The following is a 16,818-nucleotide window of genomic DNA, read 5'->3' as shown; positions in this document are numbered from 1 at the left end:
TTTTTTTCAAGATGGCGTTTTCTCTGTGTAGCCCTGGCTGTCCTGGATCTTGCTCTGTAAACCAGGCTGACCTCGAACTCAAGAGATCTGCTTGCCTTTGTCACCTGAGTGCTGGGATTAAAGGTGCAACACCATCGTCTGGTATATAAGATTTTAAAAAACTGAATACAGTCTTGGGTGAAAAAAAAACAAAAATGAAAAAACACCCCCATACAAAACAACAAAAAAACTCAGACTAAACCAAACAACCAAAAAACATAGAATACATTTCAAGAAGACAAATTGAAAAATTAATCACAAATAAAATGAAGGCCTTCAAACTTTTTGTTGTCATTCCAAGACCATTCATGGCTGTTGAGCTCACTGATTTACTGGATGAAAAATCTGGGGTTACAACAAGTAAGAAGTATTGTGGCATACTTTTTATTTCTTGAGAGACATATGCAAAACATCCTGAATTTCTTCTCATTCCAAAATTCACCAGGCCCAAACTCTATTTCCATATTCAAAGATACAACTTCCATAGGCTGCTAAAATGCTGTAGTCAGTCAGACTGACATTTGCAAAAAGGCACCTTTTATTTATTTTATTACAGTGGTATTTTCTTCATCACCTAGGTCGACTTAACAGAATGGAAGCGAAATGCTTTTTGTTTTGCTCTTCAAGAGTGGGTTTCTCTGTGTAACAACCCCTTGCTGTCCTGGAACTCGCTCTATAGACCTATAGAGCTATAGACCTATAGGCTACACATCCGCCTGCCCCAGCCTCCCGATTGTTGGGATTACAGGTGTGCATTTTGAACCGAGGTGAATGTTGGAGGAGCCCTGGGAAAAGCTGGATTCGCCCTACGAACACCATTTTCGTGGGTCAGATTGATTTAGTGATACACTGCTCTTCATTGGCAGCTTGGTTAAAGTTCTTGGGGAACTACAAATGACACCATCCTTAGCTTCTTGTGAACTACTCTAGTCTCTAATTTTCCTAGTTACTATGACATTTCCGGCAGGCTTTATGGGAATCAAAGACAAATCGGCCACACGTTCCGGATCCTTGCCTGACCTAGCGCATTTCCCAAAGTGGAGCTGTGAACAGGCGGCACGGTGTGGCGGAGGCTGAGGCACAAGAATTGCGAGTCTGAGGCCGGTCTGAGCTGCCCAGCAAGACCTTGTCAAAAGCCAACCTAAGAAAATTCAGGGTCTGATCCAGTCGCCCCACAGCGTTAAGCTGGTCTCCGCACATCCTCCTCAAGTCTTCCCCAAGCCGACCGTCGCGTCTGCAAAGCTGCCGAGCACGACGACTTCCTGGTGGAGGCGGTCCCCAAACGGGGAACCCCCTTGCCCCAGGGCCCCAGTAGAAGCCGCGAAGTCAAGTCGGGCAGGTTCTACGCTCTGCGCTCGATTGCTCGAGCCTGGCGACGACAAGGCCCTTGCGACAGCTCTGCGCTCGAGGCGTCGAGCCTGGCCGGCGGCGGCGGTGGCGGCGGCAGCGGGGGAGTGCGCGGGTGCGAGTCCGCGGCCGGGAGCGGGAATGTCGAGGAGTTCGAAGGCGGTGCTGGGCCTCTCGGTGCTGCTGACGGCGGCCACGGTGGCCGGCGTGCATCTGAAGCAGCGGCAGGACCGGCAGGTCGGTGTCACGTGACCGCGCCTTCCGGAGCGCGGAGCCCTCGGCGGTCCCCGCGCGCGTGGCGGGCCGGCCGGGCTTCCAGGGCGCTTTCGGGTTTCTGACCGCTCTCCTCAGCCACGAGGCCTAAGGCTAGGGCGGAAACCTGGGGCGGGGGGTGTATCCCTGAGTTAGAGCACTGGTAGGGCGAGCTCAAGGCCCGGGGGGCACCACACCCCACAAAGCAATACCCAGTAACTGTTAAATCCTGAGATAACGCGGCTCACACCCTAACACACCCCAAGTGCCTTTGGTCAAGGTAACTTGAGAGTTTTGTAATTTTGGCGTAAAGGAGCAGTCTGCTCTGGAAAGCGGGTTCTGGAAATGGTAGATGATAGAGCCCTCCACGTTTTCTTTTGAAGCTTTTTATTTGGGGGGAGTATATGGCTTATCGATCAGCGACTGACCGTCAGTTCTTATGTTCTCATTCAAGTTTGCAACAGTTAGTACGCTAGGCACATTGAGAACACATAGTTAATAATGGCCTCTCTGGAGTCTGTTCTTTTTTTTTTTTTTTTTTTTTACAACGGAGCTACACTCCGCAGGCCAGTATTTATTTGTATTTGGCCTGACAGGTATTTGACTTGAACCGAATTTTGCCAAAAGCAGATGTAATGAATTGAAACCATCAAGAGTTGGTTGGTATTCACAATCTAAAAACCGGAGAGGAATCTTAAAATGTCATAAGCATTTTGAGGAGCAGGGTGGGATTTAGAGGAACACAAGAGATTAGAGGAACACAAGAGATTAGAGATTTGGCGTTAAGAATAGTTCCATAGGGATATCTTTTGGAGTAGAAGCATGAAACTTCCTTCTTAAAGGAAAAGGAAAAGATGGGGGTTCTGATTAAACTTGTAGGCCAGGACAGGATGTCTGTGTCATCCTGGTGTGTTTTGAAGATGGGTTGGAATTAGAGCTTTGTCTCAAGCCATGTTCCTGAGAAATTTTTACAATGTGATCAGACAGACCAATGAAACCAGATCCCTTGAGACATGGAGACTCAGCTATGTTCCAAAGCTATGCCAAGGGCTTTAATGAAACAGGGTTGACAATGGAAGTGTGGAAGAACAGAAAGATTTAGGTATTTTGTGGAAGTTAGTGATAAAGACTGACCGAATAGCCTCTCCTTTAGATCTTCTAGCAACTTCCTGTCTAACATCGAGGAAGGCAGGATTGGTATGGTGGATGTGTCGAAAACTTCAAGGCAGCAATAAATGAAATAATGACTTGTTTTCTGTCTACCCCACACCAGGCATGGTGTTTTTCACTTTACGTACATTGTCTTAACCCTCGAAGCAACTTAGTAGAAACCAAGTACAGATGGGCCCTAACTTACAATCGGTTCAACTTGGTTTTGACTATAGTGATAGGAAAGCAACATGTTTTGTATTTAGTGAAACTTTCTTTGAATATAGAATTCTGTTATTTTCCTTGGCTGTGGATGAATGGTAGGATTCTTTCAACATGCTGGACAGCAGAACAAGCTACATTCCCCCGGGAGCTGCAGGATGGTGATGTTCTGTGGTATAGTGTGTTGCTGAGTCCAGGCATTCCATAGGTTAGGCAGACTCAGTATCCCTTTTGACTTTGTTGTTTCCAGTTAATTATGAGTTTTTCTGGGTGTAGTCCTATGGTAAATTGAGGATGTTAGTGATTCTACAGGAATCACAGCTCCAGATGTTAGTATTAGGTTAGTAAAGAGCTGTCTTGGGGTTTGTACTGCTGTGATAAAACACCATGACCAAAAAGCAACTTAGGGAGGAAAGGGTTTCTTTCAGCTTACAGTTTCATATCATAGCCCATCATCTAAAGCTGAGGCAGGAACCTGGAAGTAGGAACTGAAGCAGAAGCCATGAAAGAATGCTGCTCACTGCTTTGCTTGCTCCTGGCTTGCTCAGTTGGCTTCCTTGTACATTCAGGACCACCTGTTCAGGAATGGCACCACCCACAATGGGCTAGGACTTGTGTCAATCATTTATCAAGACAATACTCCATAGAGTTACCTCTAGGCCTGTCTTAGGAGGCATTCTCCCAAGGTTCCCTCTTTCAGGGGTTAGAGAGATGGCTCAGCAGTGAGGAGCACTGCTGTTCTTCCTAAGGACCCATAACCCCCCTTGTCAGGTGACTCACAACTGCCTCTAATTCCAGCTCCAGGGATTCACTGCAGGAACCTGCACACACACACACACACACACACACACACACACACACACACACACACAGAGAGAGAGAGAGAGAGAGAGAGAGAGAGAGAGAGAGAGAGAGTGTAAAATAAAGAAATTTTCTCTTCAGACATGTCTAGGTTTGTGTCAAGTTAGTAAAAACTAACCACACAATTGACCCTTGTCAGCTTGACACAACATATCACTTATTAAGCTGTAATCTTATCCTCAAGATCTCATATTAATATCAGTATCATAATATAAAACATATTCTTAACTTTAAAAGTCTCTGTCTTTAAAGTTCAGGTTCTCGCTCTTTTGTGAGACAGGTTTTCTTTAAATCAGCAGTTTTCAACCTTCCTTATGCTATGACTCTTTAATACAGTTCCTCTTGTTGTGGTGACTGCAACCATAAAGTTGTTTCCTTGCTACTTTGTAACTGTAGTCTTGCTACTGTTATGAATCTCAGTGTAAATATTTGTGTTTTCTGATGGTCTGAAATCACTCCTGTGAAAGGGTTGTTCCACCCATAAGGGTCACCCACAGGTTGAGAACTACTGCTCTAAATTGTCTTAGTTGTCTAGGAACTCATTTTGTAGGCTAGGATGGTTGCTGACTCACTAGATCTGTCTGCTGAGTATTGGAATTAAAGTCATGTACCACCATTTCTGGCCCAAGTTCAGACTCTTTAAAATGTCAAAGGTCTTCTTCGGAGTTCAACCCTTTCTAAAATATCCAAAGTCTCTTAATTGTGGACTCCTGTAAAATCAAACATAAGTTAAATACTTTCCCACTCCAGTAAGGAAAAACCAGGGCACAATTACATTCTAAACAAAGCAAAACCAAAAACATTAGTGTAAAAAGTTCAGTGCTTGGCATCTAGGACCCATTCACCATCCTTTTGGACTCTGAGGGGGCCTTAGCTGTGGTATTTCTCCAGCTCTGCCATCCACAGCACGTGAAACTGGCCTTCTAAGCTCAGGCAGGTTCTATTCCATAGCAGTTGCTGTTCTTAGTGGTCATCTCATGATATTGGCATCTCCAAAATACTGGGGTCTGAACTGCAACTAGGCTGTACAGCTACCGATAAGCTCTGGAGGGCTCTCTTTAGGTACTCTGACCCTGAAATGTGGGGCAAGCATTAACTTCTCTCCATGGTTCCTGGGGCTTCAACTTCAACTAAGCCTGGGAGACTTACATATCATCAAGTTTGGTTGCCAGCACGAGGTGCACAATCTTGGCCCCCTCTGGACCACAGCTTCGACCCTGAGGAAATACTTCTCAGAAGACTTCACCTCACTGATGCTGGTCTATTCAACAAAGCTGGTTTCTCAGCTCCAGCCAACCCCTGTAAATTGTCCCAGTATAGGGCTTACTTCAGTGGTGCTGGTGTCTTCCTAATCACAGCTGATTCTTAAACCTCAGCTGACTAGAGCCATATATTCTTAATTCAAAATATCACACAAGTAGCCCTCATATAATCTGTAAAGGACTCTCAAAACTTCTCTCTTTAGTTTCACAAGCTGGCCTCCACCACTTGCACACTCTCAACACTCTTACCTTCCAAGATCCCAGAGAACAACCTACTGAATGAACTCTGAGCACTCAACGGCGTTTACAGCCCAAGTGCTGTCTCCTTCTCCCAAATACATGAGGTCTAGCACAGCAACACCCCACTCTGGTACCAATTTCTGTCTCTGGGTTTCTGTTGCTGTGAAAAACACCATGACTAAAAGCAACTTGGGGAGGAAAAGGTTTATTTCAATACAGTTCTGTATCACAGTTGATCACTGAGGGACGTCAGGGCACAGGAACCTGGGAGAGGAGCTGATACAAGAGGCTGTGGAGAGGTACTGCTTACTAGCTTGCTCTTGGCTTGTGAGTTTGTTTTCATACACACCCAGGACCACCTGCCTAAGGTGGCACCACCCATAAAGGACTGGGCCCTGTCACATTAACGACTAATCAAGAAGACTTGCCCACAGTCTAGACTTGTGTGGGCATCTTTTAGATTGAGGTTCCCTCTTCCCAAATGACTCTTGCTTGGGTCAAGTTGACATAAAGCTAACCTAGACAAAGAGGTTTTAAGTTAGTGTAGCAAGTGGGAGTGAGATGTGAGAGTCTCTTGGAAGACTGGTGGGTGGAGATGAAGGTTTTAGCACATGTCCTGCAAAAGGAGGGCTTGGAGCTGGGAGATTAGTCTGAAGGAATTTTGAGGTATATCCTGGTATGAGGAACATTGTAACAAGAACACCTGGGGGTTTAGAAGGTTGAGCCAGTACAGCTTTGGTTACATTACAAGAACTCATCTCAAAACAGAAACTGGATTTCTGTTAAGTTGCCATTTCAAACAAAACAAAAATGAATTTCAGTTAAGTTGCATCTAGGCAATTTTTTAAAGGTTTTATTTTATTTTGAGACAAAGTCTCGATATGTAGTTTTGTCTGGCCTGGAATTCAGAGAGATCTGCCTGATACTACCTCCTAAGTGCTGAAACTAAAGATGTGTACCACCATGCTGGACCTTACCCTTGCATTCTTAAATTTCCCAACTCCCTTGGTATAGCAAATGAAGCTGTAGACCTGGAAGAGACTTAGCAAGTGCTAGGTGAGTCTTTTTTTTTTTTTTTTTTTTTTTTTGGTTTTTTGAAACAGGGTTTCTCTGTGTAGCTTTCTAGACCAGGGTGGTCTTGAACTCACAAGAGATCCACCTGCCTCTGCCTTCCCAGTGATGGGACTAAAGGCATTCGCCACCACCGCCTGGCTTTTACTGCAATTTTTAAACTTTATTTTTCTTTAGAGCTGAGTAGTATTCTGTGTGCGTGCGTGCGTGCGTGCGTGCGTGCGTGCGTGCGTGCGTGCGTGCGTGCGTGTGTGTGTGTGTGTGTGTGTATTTGCACACGCACATCAGATTTTTGTTATCCATTCATCTGTTGGACAACTAGATTGATTTCAATTCTTTCTTAGGCAAGTCTTTAAAAATAAATAGGTGGCAGGCAGAGGCAGAAACTGGCAGATCTCTGTGAGTTTGAAGTCAGCCTGGTCTACATAAGGAGTTCCAAGACAGTAAGGATTACATAGAAAGATAATTTTAAAAAAACAAAAAAGATATAGGGACTGGAGAGATGGCTAAGTGGTTATGAGCACTAGCTGCTTTTGCAGAGGACCTGGGTTCTATTCCCAGCACCCATGTCATAGCTTATAACTATCTGTAACTCCAGTTCCCGAGTATTGAACACCTTCTTCTGGCCTCCACAGTCACTGTACCAGCATAATTTGTAGACGAAACACTCATACACATAAAATAGAATTAAAGTGGGTTTTGTTTGTTTGTTTGTTTTGTTTTTTGTTTTTTCCAAGACAGTTTGTCTGAGTAGCTTTGGAGCCTGTACTAGAACTAGCTCTTGTAGAGTTCGCCACCACCGCCTAAAACTAGCTCTTGGTCTCGAACTCACAGAGATCCACCTGCCTCTGCCTCCCTAGTGCTGAGATTAAAGGTGTGAACCACCACCGCCTGGCTTAGAATTAAAGTTTTTAAAGTGAAAAAGTAAAAATAATAATCTCATGAAGTTTCTGTTAAAAATGTACTCTTGTGAGCTACAAACTATAAAATATTTGTAATAGTGACTAAGTGGAGATTTTAAATTTCATGCTAGGCCAGGGTTCACACTCTGAGATTCTGTTTTTAGAGTTTATCAAGGTAATGACCATTGAGGAACTTACTTTTTCACTGATAATAGTCCTTTTTTTTTTTTCAAATTTTTAATCAAATTGATTGGAAATTTTATGTCTCTGACTTTTCATGATAGAAGCCCATTATTTTCTCACATTCTTCCTGTCTGTTTTTTCTCTTGATGTTTGTTGTCTGTCTCAGGTCATTGATTATAGGAAGGTAGTTCACAGTTTTGCTGTACCAACTCATCACCTTTTAGAAGTATCACTTAGCAATTACATTTATAAAATCCAACAGAGTGTCTGTTTTATTATTAATTCCCACTAAGTTTTCTGTGTTCAGGGATTTCTTAAAACGTGGTAAGAAGTCACTTCAGTATTAGCATAACACATTACATGATTTACTTGGTGGTTTCTTTATTTACAATGTACAGAAGTTAAAATAGTAATTGGGTATTTGGAATCGGAACATTTTGAGTGTATTTTGGTGGTGCTGTTATTTAGATTTGGAGGCACAGGATGGGAGCCACCTGTTCAGGGGGTAACTAAAATCTGCTTCTTACGTTTTTAGAGGCTTCGTGACGGAGTGATCAGAGACATTGAGAGGCAGAATCAGAAAAAAGAAAACATTCGTCTTTTGGGAGAACAGATTATTTTGACTAAGCAACTTGAAGCAGAAAGAGAGAAGATGTTGGAAAGAGGATCTCAAAACACTTGACTGTGAAAATTGATGGGGCAGTGCTGGGTGTATGTGTGTGTGTGTATGTGGGTGTGTGTTGATAGAGAATAGCTAGTGAAAGCCGTCCCCTCCCCCATCACTGTCCATTTAAACTTTATTAAATAAAGGACAGTGGATCCTGTCTTCTAAATAATTCTTTTAAGAGTCTGTTCTGTCTGGATAAAGTACTCGTGGGCAGATGCTCTTCTGAAGTTGTCTGGGGGATTCTGCAGCAGTCCCTGTCAGCTTAGGTGTGCTTGTGAGCAGGGAATGATGGAGAGTAACATCCACCTGAGTGGTCTGCTCAGTCGGCATGATGATGAAGCCACAAGAACATCCACCTCAGAAGGGCTGGAGGAAGGTGAGGTGGAGGGAGAAACTCTCCTAATTGTTGAATCAGAGGATCAGGCGTCAGTGGACTTATCTCACGACCAGAGTGGGGACTCGCTTAACAGCGATGAAGGAGATGTATCATGGATGGAGGAGCAGCTGTCTTACTTCTGTGACAAGTGCCAGAAGTGGATCCCAGCCAGTAAGGAGCTTCTCAATTCCTTTGATCGGTCGATCCCTGTGTGATGGTTTGTTTTCCAGTCTGTGAAAAACACTAATAAAATAGACTTGAAAAAAAGATAATTATATTTATTATTACTAGTGTAGTTTACCAAATGTAAATTTGTATCAAACCACATTATTTTGTTTTTAGTTTTTTAAAGACTCATTTGTTTTATATGTATGTGTATGTGCCTGAGTGTATGAGCACCATGTTCCTGCAGTGCTTGCAGAGGTCAGAGGAGAGGAGCTGTAATTACACATGGTTGTAAGCCACTGTGTGGGTGCAAGGAACTGAACACACATCCTCTGCAAGGGTAGTAAGTGCTCTTAACTGCCAAGCCAGCTCTCCGGCCTCACAAAACCATATTTGTATTAATTAAAATTGTCAACCACTATCCCATTGTTAAATTAACATTCAGGGTGGTAGCCCAAGAAAAACTAGGAATCCTATGTCACTTAAGGAATTGGCCATATTTTTCTAAGATTATGCTGTGGGTTGAGGGACACATTCTGTTGTTGCCAGTATAGAATTAAAGGTTCAAGTTCACATAACTTACCGTGTTAATTTGACATTTGTGGAAACTGCTGTTCTCTTCTGATGGGAGGTAAGAATTGGCAGTGCAAAGGTGTTTGCTTCCTGCCTTTGGTCCAGGTTTATTTTCTACTGTGGGCCTTTTATCTGCTGGAAGGAGTCACAATGCACAGATCTTGAGGTTTCTGGCTGCCTGTTTCATAGCATGCTTTGTCAGCCATCATGATTCTTACCTACACAGCATTTTCCATTAGGCAAGAGACAGAAGGCATGTGCACTGGAGGAACACTTTGTGTAAGGGTTCATAGTTGGTGAAATGGAGGTATTAATTCACTTAGCAAAGTTGGTTATTTTCTGGTATGTAGAAGCTTTTGTTAAAAATGGATCCAATTGTTCAAATTAATAGCTACTATAAATAGGTTAATAGTAACAGTTCATAGAAAACAAACCTAGAATTGACTACCGTTTTTGATTCTCAGCTATCTAGTAAAGCTGGGTTCCACTCCAAATTTCTGGCTTTCCTGTTGTCCTCCCAGGGTAAATTTTAAGGTGACTTTCATGATTGGTCTCTGCTAACTTTTTCAGGGAGGTAGGTGAACATTTCATTCTTTCTAAATAACGCTTGGTTCCTAGGACTTTGTACCTTTTTGTTTTCTCTGGAATACTCACCTGGACTGCTTCCCTGCACTCCTGATCCACATGCAACCTTCCCTTGGGCCCAGGAGACCCCTCTTCCCTCCCTAGTGGGGTTGGACATCTCTTTTTCTTCCTATGCCTTACACTGCCCAGTGATGTATATTATAGTCTACTCTGGAAGTTTTCATGGTACACAAAGCATCAGCATCACCTAGGAGCTTTAATGTAGAGCCCAGACCCAGGCTCAGAGGCAAGCATTTCATCTGGGGCAGACAAGGCCATAGCAGGGATATTAAGCCCAGCCACCTGGTGATTCTGATGCTCCACGAGAATCCAGAATCAGTGCAGTTGTGCATACCTGTGTTCTCTGCTGCCTCCAGATTTATGAGTCCATGAGAACAGGCGCTGGTCATGTCTGCCTTAGACATTGCATATCCAGCTCCTAGCCTGGTGCCTGGCTGGTAGTACAAGCTCAGGTATTCCCGGAAAGAATGTTTGAAGAGACCTGCCTAGAGGAGTCAGGAATGTGGCTACTGGGAAATCCAGTTAGAGCAATCTTACCTGCTTTTCCAGGACCTTTCTCCTGAAAAGCTAAGGAGCCACGGGTTCTAGGAGGGGCATGTGCCTGACTTTAGAAGGAGAAACACCTTTTTTCCTCTCCTCTGCTACTGTCCTGGGTTGGCTGCAGAAAACAAAAAAGCCTTCCATGGGAAACTTGGAAATCTGGTCAATTAACTGAGCCTTTGGGTTGCCACTGCATGAGATAAACCCATGATGTGACTTTTGTTTTTGTATTTGTTGTTGTTTTTTTTTTTCCCCATAGGTCAGCTGAGGGAACAGCTCAGTTACCTTAAGGGCGATAACTTTTTCAGGTTTACTTGTTCCGATTGCTCAGCAGATGGCAAGGAGCAGTACGAGCGGCTGAAGCTGACGTGGCAGCAAGTGAGTACCAAGCGCTTCTCTTAGATGCAGCAGGTTGGATGCCCAAGAAATTGGAATGATTATCTGGAGTGGTTTGGGGGTGGGGTGCTTCACACTTCACAATGAAAAGGGGTACATTGTGTGGAAAGAACACTTCGTGGCTTAAAAAAAAAAAAAAAATCCTCACTCCTGATTTATTGAATTCTTGAGAATCTGAATCAGTTTCGTTTGTGTCATACCAAGCTTAGATTCAACTGAAAACCAGGCCCACATTTTCTGGCAGTCATTTCTGGCATAATAAAACCAGAGGTGGCTACACTGGAAATAGATTTGGCAGAAACAGTTTGACTTGATAACAAAGACAAAGTAACAACTGGTTTAGCCTTCCTGCATTTGCACTTGGAAGCAAGTCTTTATTGGTGGATACTTTTAGCTGCAAGTACCAGCACTCTAGATAGTAACTTTTTACTGATCTTAAGACTTTATTAAATTGTTTGGTTTTATTTTAATATACATACACATATATATAGTAAGGTAACAAGGTATAGCCAATCCTTAAGTTAAAAATAAAGAACTTTACAGTAATCTCTGGTTTTGTTGATGTTTGTGATGCTGGGATCAAAGTCATTGCCTTGTTTACATTAAGTGCTATACCTTCTAACTGTGCTCCAGACCCCCTGGGTGTCTTGCTTTTTAGTTTATTATTATTTTTCTTGTTTTTGTTTTTCGAGACAGTTTCTCTGTATTTCTTTGGATCCTGTCCTGGCACTCACTCTGTAGACCAGGCTGGCCTCGAACTCACAGAGATCCACCTGCCTCTGCCTCCCATGTTCTAGGACTAAAGGCATGCGCCACCAACGCTTGGTGCTTTTTAGTTTATTTTTATTTATTTGACATATACTGAGTGCCTACAATGAACCCAGGTACTATTTGAGGTCTGGAGAGTACTGTGGTGGGTGAGCCAACTGAAGCCTCCACTCCTAGGCCTTAGGGGCCACTGGCATTCCACAAGCAGATAAATGTGATAATTGCCCTAGCACTCTTTGCCTTGAAGAAAACAAACAGTTAGGGGGAAGATTTTAGATGTGCTGTGTTGGCCACTTGGGGTGTTTCTTGTAGACTGTAGTTGCCATAACAATCTGAACAGTTGTCCTCATCACCAGTGTTTTATTTTTTCACCCCAGGAAACTGTCCCTTAACTTGGGAGGCTGCTTTGACTTGCCAAAAATACATAGGTAGAAAATAAAGGAAGTTTGAAATGAGTGTATAGTTTCATGGGGATCACAATTGCATTTCCCACCCCCCTGTAGATGGCATGTTATATGTAGGGAAGGTGTGTTACTACAAAGAGAAATGCAAATACATAGGTGGACTTGTATGTAGCCTGCAAGTAGCATCTCATAAAAGCTGTAAAATGGAGGAAAGCAAATATAAGGGGTCGTTTTCAAGAATGTTAGTTTTCTAACTAACATGTTAGAAATGTAGTATTTTTAAAAGAAAACTTAGTTCATATAGTCCTCAGAATATGGACTGTTGGCCCCGTTTATGTACTTAATCAGGTTAGCACTGATTGAGAAGACTTTTTCACTTCTGGAATATACATTGGTTAGATAATACCCTGGAAGGAAGAAGTGATAAATTATGTATCTTGGATATGCATATGACTTAGGCATGCGTTCTTATAAACTACCAACCAGTGTTGCTGGCAACTGGAAAAGCCTGTCTTACCAGAAACCTGAAAGAGAACCAGCTAGTCCTCAGTGATTTCAATAGGGGTCCAGATACTTAGAGCATTATAGTTTGTGTTTTCAGCTTTTTAAATCTCAATCTTTGATTTACTGCAGAACTAAGGAAGATGCTTGGAACACAGCATTTTCTTTGCATTACGAAATCCCACCAGTGAAGGTCGCCCTCTGGATTGAAGACCCCTTTCTTCCCTTCATGTCCCTCTGTGTGTGTCTTCTCTTCTTCTCCATGACGCTTGACTTGCATGCAGCAAGAGGAGAAACTTCGAAACACCTGAGGGCCAGAGACATTTGCACATTCTTGTCTGGGGCCTCCTTCTGTCGCAAACATTCCTTGTCTGTGCTCCTCTTTCTGGGTCCTTCAGCAGGCAACTCCCAGTGTCCGCTGTGTCACCAGTTCAGACAGCCCTGATGGGCCCCGGAGATACTTTGTCCAGAAGACCAGCTTCCTTACAGCGAGCTTGGTCTGGTGTTGTGAAAACTGATCTGGCATTTAAGTCTATAGATCACGTTCTGGAAGAGGAGAAACAATGGATCCTTTCAGATTAGGATTTAGGGTGGCCAACGAATACTGGTAACAGAAAAGCCATTTTCAAGTAAACCTTGTAATTCATGAAATATGTTAAACTTAGTAGAAATAATAACAGGAAGGCATCTGTGTGTGAGATTGGCAGTGAATACATTTTCTGAGTAGGAGTCTGAGAATGGTAAACCTATTCCATAACTAAGGTGTCTGTTGAATGATAGTTTTCTCTTTCTGTGTGTAAGATATATAGAATGTAAGATGTACTGTTTTTCATTGTTTACGTATAATCATCTCCAAAACTTTATCTCCCCAGACGAAACTTCATGTCCATTATGTGACTCTCCATGAGTTTTAACTGTTGGCTAATGTTGACCTAATGTAAAAAGAAGTAGAAGACACCTGAACAGTCTGTTTGGGGGCTCAGTGTACAGTATGTTATCACATGATAACGTACGAAGTTGAAACTTGGTGGCATAATGCCAGGGCCCTTTGCATGGTATAGATGTGGACATAGCTCTTCTCTTAGAATCCCTGGGGGGTTAATGTGTTGAACACACCTGGTGGTGGCTTTAACTGCAGTTTATCAGACCCCTTTGTAGAAAGAAGGGATATTTAAGAATTCTTTTCCAGACTCTCTATTCTCTACTTAATTTCTTAGACTCAGTATAATTTTGCATGTTTTAGAAGATTTATTTGGTTTTAGGTGTATATGTATGTGTCTGTGCACATGTATTTGAGTGCCTGCAGAGGCCAGAAAAGGGTATTGGGTCCCCTGAACCTGGAGTTACAGGCAATTGGGGTTTTTTGTTTGTTTGTTTTGTTTGTTTGTTTTTGGTTTTCGAGACAAGGTTTCTCTGTGTAGCTTTGGAGCCTATCCTGGCACTCCCTCTGGAGACCAGGTTGGTCTCGAACTCACAGAGATCCGCCTGCCTCTGCCTCTCGAGTGCTGGGATTAAAGGCATGCGCCACCAACACTGGGAGAGTTCCACCAATTGTGAGCCACCTGACATGGGTTCTGGGAAGTGAATTTGGGTCTTCTGGAAAATCTTAGTACCTCCTATGATTTTCAGTTGCCTTTACAGTTTTGTCCATCTCTATAAAATTGCATATATAAAACATGCATTAATATAGATGCCAGCAATTGACTGAAAGCATAGCCACTGAAGGATCTTCCTATGTATCTAGGCTGTCCTTAAGTTCACGACCCTGAGTACTACAGTAATAGGTACCTAACTGCTCATAGCAAAGTGCATATTTCTTTTTTATATAGTAACTTTAAAAGAATTAAGATTTTAGTTTATGTGTATTTGTGCACATATGTGGAGGTGTTCATGGAAGTCAGAGGGCTATTAGATCCCCTGGAGCTGGAGTTAAAGGCAGTTGTAAGCTGTTGGTATGGGTGCTGAGAACTGAGCTCTGGAAGAGCAGCAGCAGGGGCTCTTGACTGCTGAGCCAGCCCTGCAGCCCCCAGTGTTTACTTCCTGATGGTAGATTTCAGATGCTTTTTATTTTCCTTTCTTCTGTGCTACTGAAGTCTTCTATAATGGCATGTGTTTTTGTATTTCTGGATCTTACTTTTCATAGTAGGCCAGGAATCACTGTCTATAAAAGATAACAGGATTGGACTAGATAGCAGTTGGTACACTGAGCTTCAGGGTTCTTGGAGCCCTCTATGAATGGGATAGGCAGCCAAGGCTTTTTGTTCTCGCCCCTTGTTTAGTATGTACTCCATTTGAAGAAAGGTATGGACTGGGCGTTGTTGGTGTACTCCTTTAATCCCAGCACTCGGAGGCAGAGGCAGGTGGATCTCTGTGAGTTTGAGGCCAGCCTTGTCTCCAGAGCATGTGCCAGGATAGGCTCCAAAGCTACACAGAGAAACCTTGTCTTGAAAAAAAAAAAAGGTATCTTCAGCTCCAAATTGCTGTGACACTGAGTGGATGCCTGCAATATTGCCCAGATCTGTATTTTATTTATTTATTTTGGTTTTTCGAGACAGGGTTTCTCTGTGTAGCTTTTGGAGCCTATCCTGGCACTCGCTCTGGTGACCAGGCTGGCCTTGAACTCACAGAAATCTGCCTGCCTCTGCCTCCCGAGTGCTGGGATTAAAGGCATGCATCACCAACGCCCGGCTAGATCTGGATTTTTAATCTTGTCTTTGCTCTGTAAAACGCTTAGAAAACTATGCATTCAGAAGTGAGTTTTTAAACATTGAATAAAAGCTAGCGCCATCAGTCAGGACATGGTGTATGGAGTCAGCTCCTGGAGGTCTGATGTTGAGAGCTGCTGTGAATAGCAAGGAGCTTGTGACAGTGCCTCCTGGTCAGTCCATCCACTCATCAGCCCTTTGTGTGTTGCACCTAATAACCGAACTAGTGATCCCTTACAAAAGAAAAAAAAAAAAAAAAAAAAAGGAAGGAAGTAAGAGTCTGCCTGGATTATTGCAGGAGTTCATCCTGTTTCCTCCATTCCCTCATTCTTACTTGGAATCTAAAACAGAACAGCTTTCCCCCATGGATCCCTCCTCAGGCTAACCTACCTGCCGGTCTTCCATTTGTGTTTCAGGTGGTCATGTTGGCAATGTACAACTTGTCTCTGGAAGGAAGTGGACGTCAAGGTTATTTCCGGTGGAAAGAAGATATCTGTGCTTTTATCGAGAAACATTGGACTTTTTTATTAGGAAACAGGTAACATGATTTTAAAATATACTAGAAGAAAGTTGTAAGCAAGGTATATACAAACTGACACCCTAATGTAACCCTGTTAGGTTTTAACAGTGTAGCTCAAAGGGGAAATGTGGGCTTACATTGTTTTCTTATTCTGCTCCAGAGGAGAGGGTAGGTTTACTGAACATGTTGCTTTAGCAGAGATTCTTAGTGTTTTGTTTTGGTTTTGGTTTTTTGAGACAGGGTTTCTCTGTGTAGCCCTGGCTGTCCTGCAACTGGCTCTGTAGACCAGGCTTGAACTCAGAGATTCACCTGCCTGTGTCTCTGCCTCCAAAGTGCTGGTATTAAAGGCATATGACACTACTGCCTGTGTCTTCTTAGGTTTTTTAAAATGAGTTTGAATAGCTAACTTGAGGAAACAGTACTGTGATGTCCTTTTAAAATGGGGGACATAAAGATCAGAAGAGAAACAGAAAAGCCAATTCATACTTGCACCCGTTTAGGTTACTCTAAATTAATCAAGTCTTACAGTTTTTTCTCTTATTTATTAATCTAGAGGTGCGCCCATACTTATTGCCCACAGTGCTAAGCTAAGTTTGCCACATTAATACACACACGGCTCATTCATTAAGTGCTCTTGCTGTAATTGTGGTTTAAGTTTTGCTTCTAAGCCTTCTTGCTGGCTGCATTGCTTCACTGGGGTTCGGGATGAACATTAGACTTGGACCTGCCCCACTGAGACCACATGCTAACGGCCATGTCGACTTAAAGAGCTCTGAGTGTTAGGGATGAGTGTTGCTGCACAGGTGACTTTGGAACCCTGGTTTCTGGTTGTTCTCTGAGGTCCTAGTTAAGATGCATAAACGCTGCAAATTAGGTCATCATAGAGATGATACTGGCTCTTGATCACTGCAGCAGAGCAAAGTTGGACTGCATTCTGAGCTCTGGCAGCCTTTTCCCTGTGGTACTGAGAAGTTAGCTTTGCTCTGGTTTTCCTATAGGCCTGAAAGCTGCTGTGAGAGTAGAATAGACC

General features: G+C 43.1%; 2 protein-coding genes across 3 annotated transcripts in view; both read left to right on the top strand.

Moving 5' to 3' along the window:
- The first annotated feature begins 1,445 nt into the window (after positions 1-1,445).
- On the top strand, positions 1,446-8,364 carry LOC100768012 (protein PET117 homolog, mitochondrial). Its single transcript, XM_027421627.2, has 2 exons — positions 1,446-1,623; positions 8,064-8,364. The coding sequence occupies exons 1-2, from the start codon at positions 1,528-1,530 to the stop codon at positions 8,208-8,210; spliced, it is 243 nt and encodes an 80-aa protein (XP_027277428.1). The 5' UTR covers positions 1,446-1,527; the 3' UTR covers positions 8,211-8,364.
- An 87-nt stretch (positions 8,365-8,451) lies between these two features.
- Positions 8,452-16,818, top strand: part of Kat14 (lysine acetyltransferase 14) — a 34,602-nt gene continuing 26,235 nt past the window's right edge. Inside the window, exons 1-3 of one of the 2 annotated variants that reach the window (XM_027421625.2) lie at positions 8,452-8,742; positions 10,754-10,872; positions 15,685-15,806. In XM_027421625.2, the coding sequence (XP_027277426.1) occupies positions 8,481-8,742; positions 10,754-10,872; positions 15,685-15,806 (503 nt within the window). In that variant the 5' untranslated portion in view covers positions 8,452-8,480. The remainder of the gene's footprint in view (positions 8,743-10,753; positions 10,873-15,684; positions 15,807-16,818) is intronic. The other variant, XM_027421626.2, reaches the window with a different exon arrangement.

This window comes from Cricetulus griseus, chromosome 6 (genome assembly GCF_003668045.3).
Source record: "Cricetulus griseus strain 17A/GY chromosome 6, alternate assembly CriGri-PICRH-1.0, whole genome shotgun sequence".
Taxonomy (NCBI): Eukaryota; Metazoa; Chordata; class Mammalia; order Rodentia; family Cricetidae; genus Cricetulus; species Cricetulus griseus.
The sequence above is the reverse complement of the archived record's forward strand: the minus strand, read 5'-3'. Positions and strand labels throughout refer to the sequence as shown.

What these genes read in the sequence shown, in the direction of transcription:
- LOC100768012 (XM_027421627.2), top strand. Translation starts at nt 1,528, where the DNA reads ATGTCGAGGAGTTCGAAGGCGGTGCTGGGCCTCTCGGTGCTGCTGACG. An exon ending in AGCAGCGGCAGGACCGGCAG is followed by an intron (nt 1,624 to 8,063) that starts GTCGGTGTCACG and finishes TTACGTTTTTAG; the next exon opens with AGGCTTCGTGACGGAGTGAT.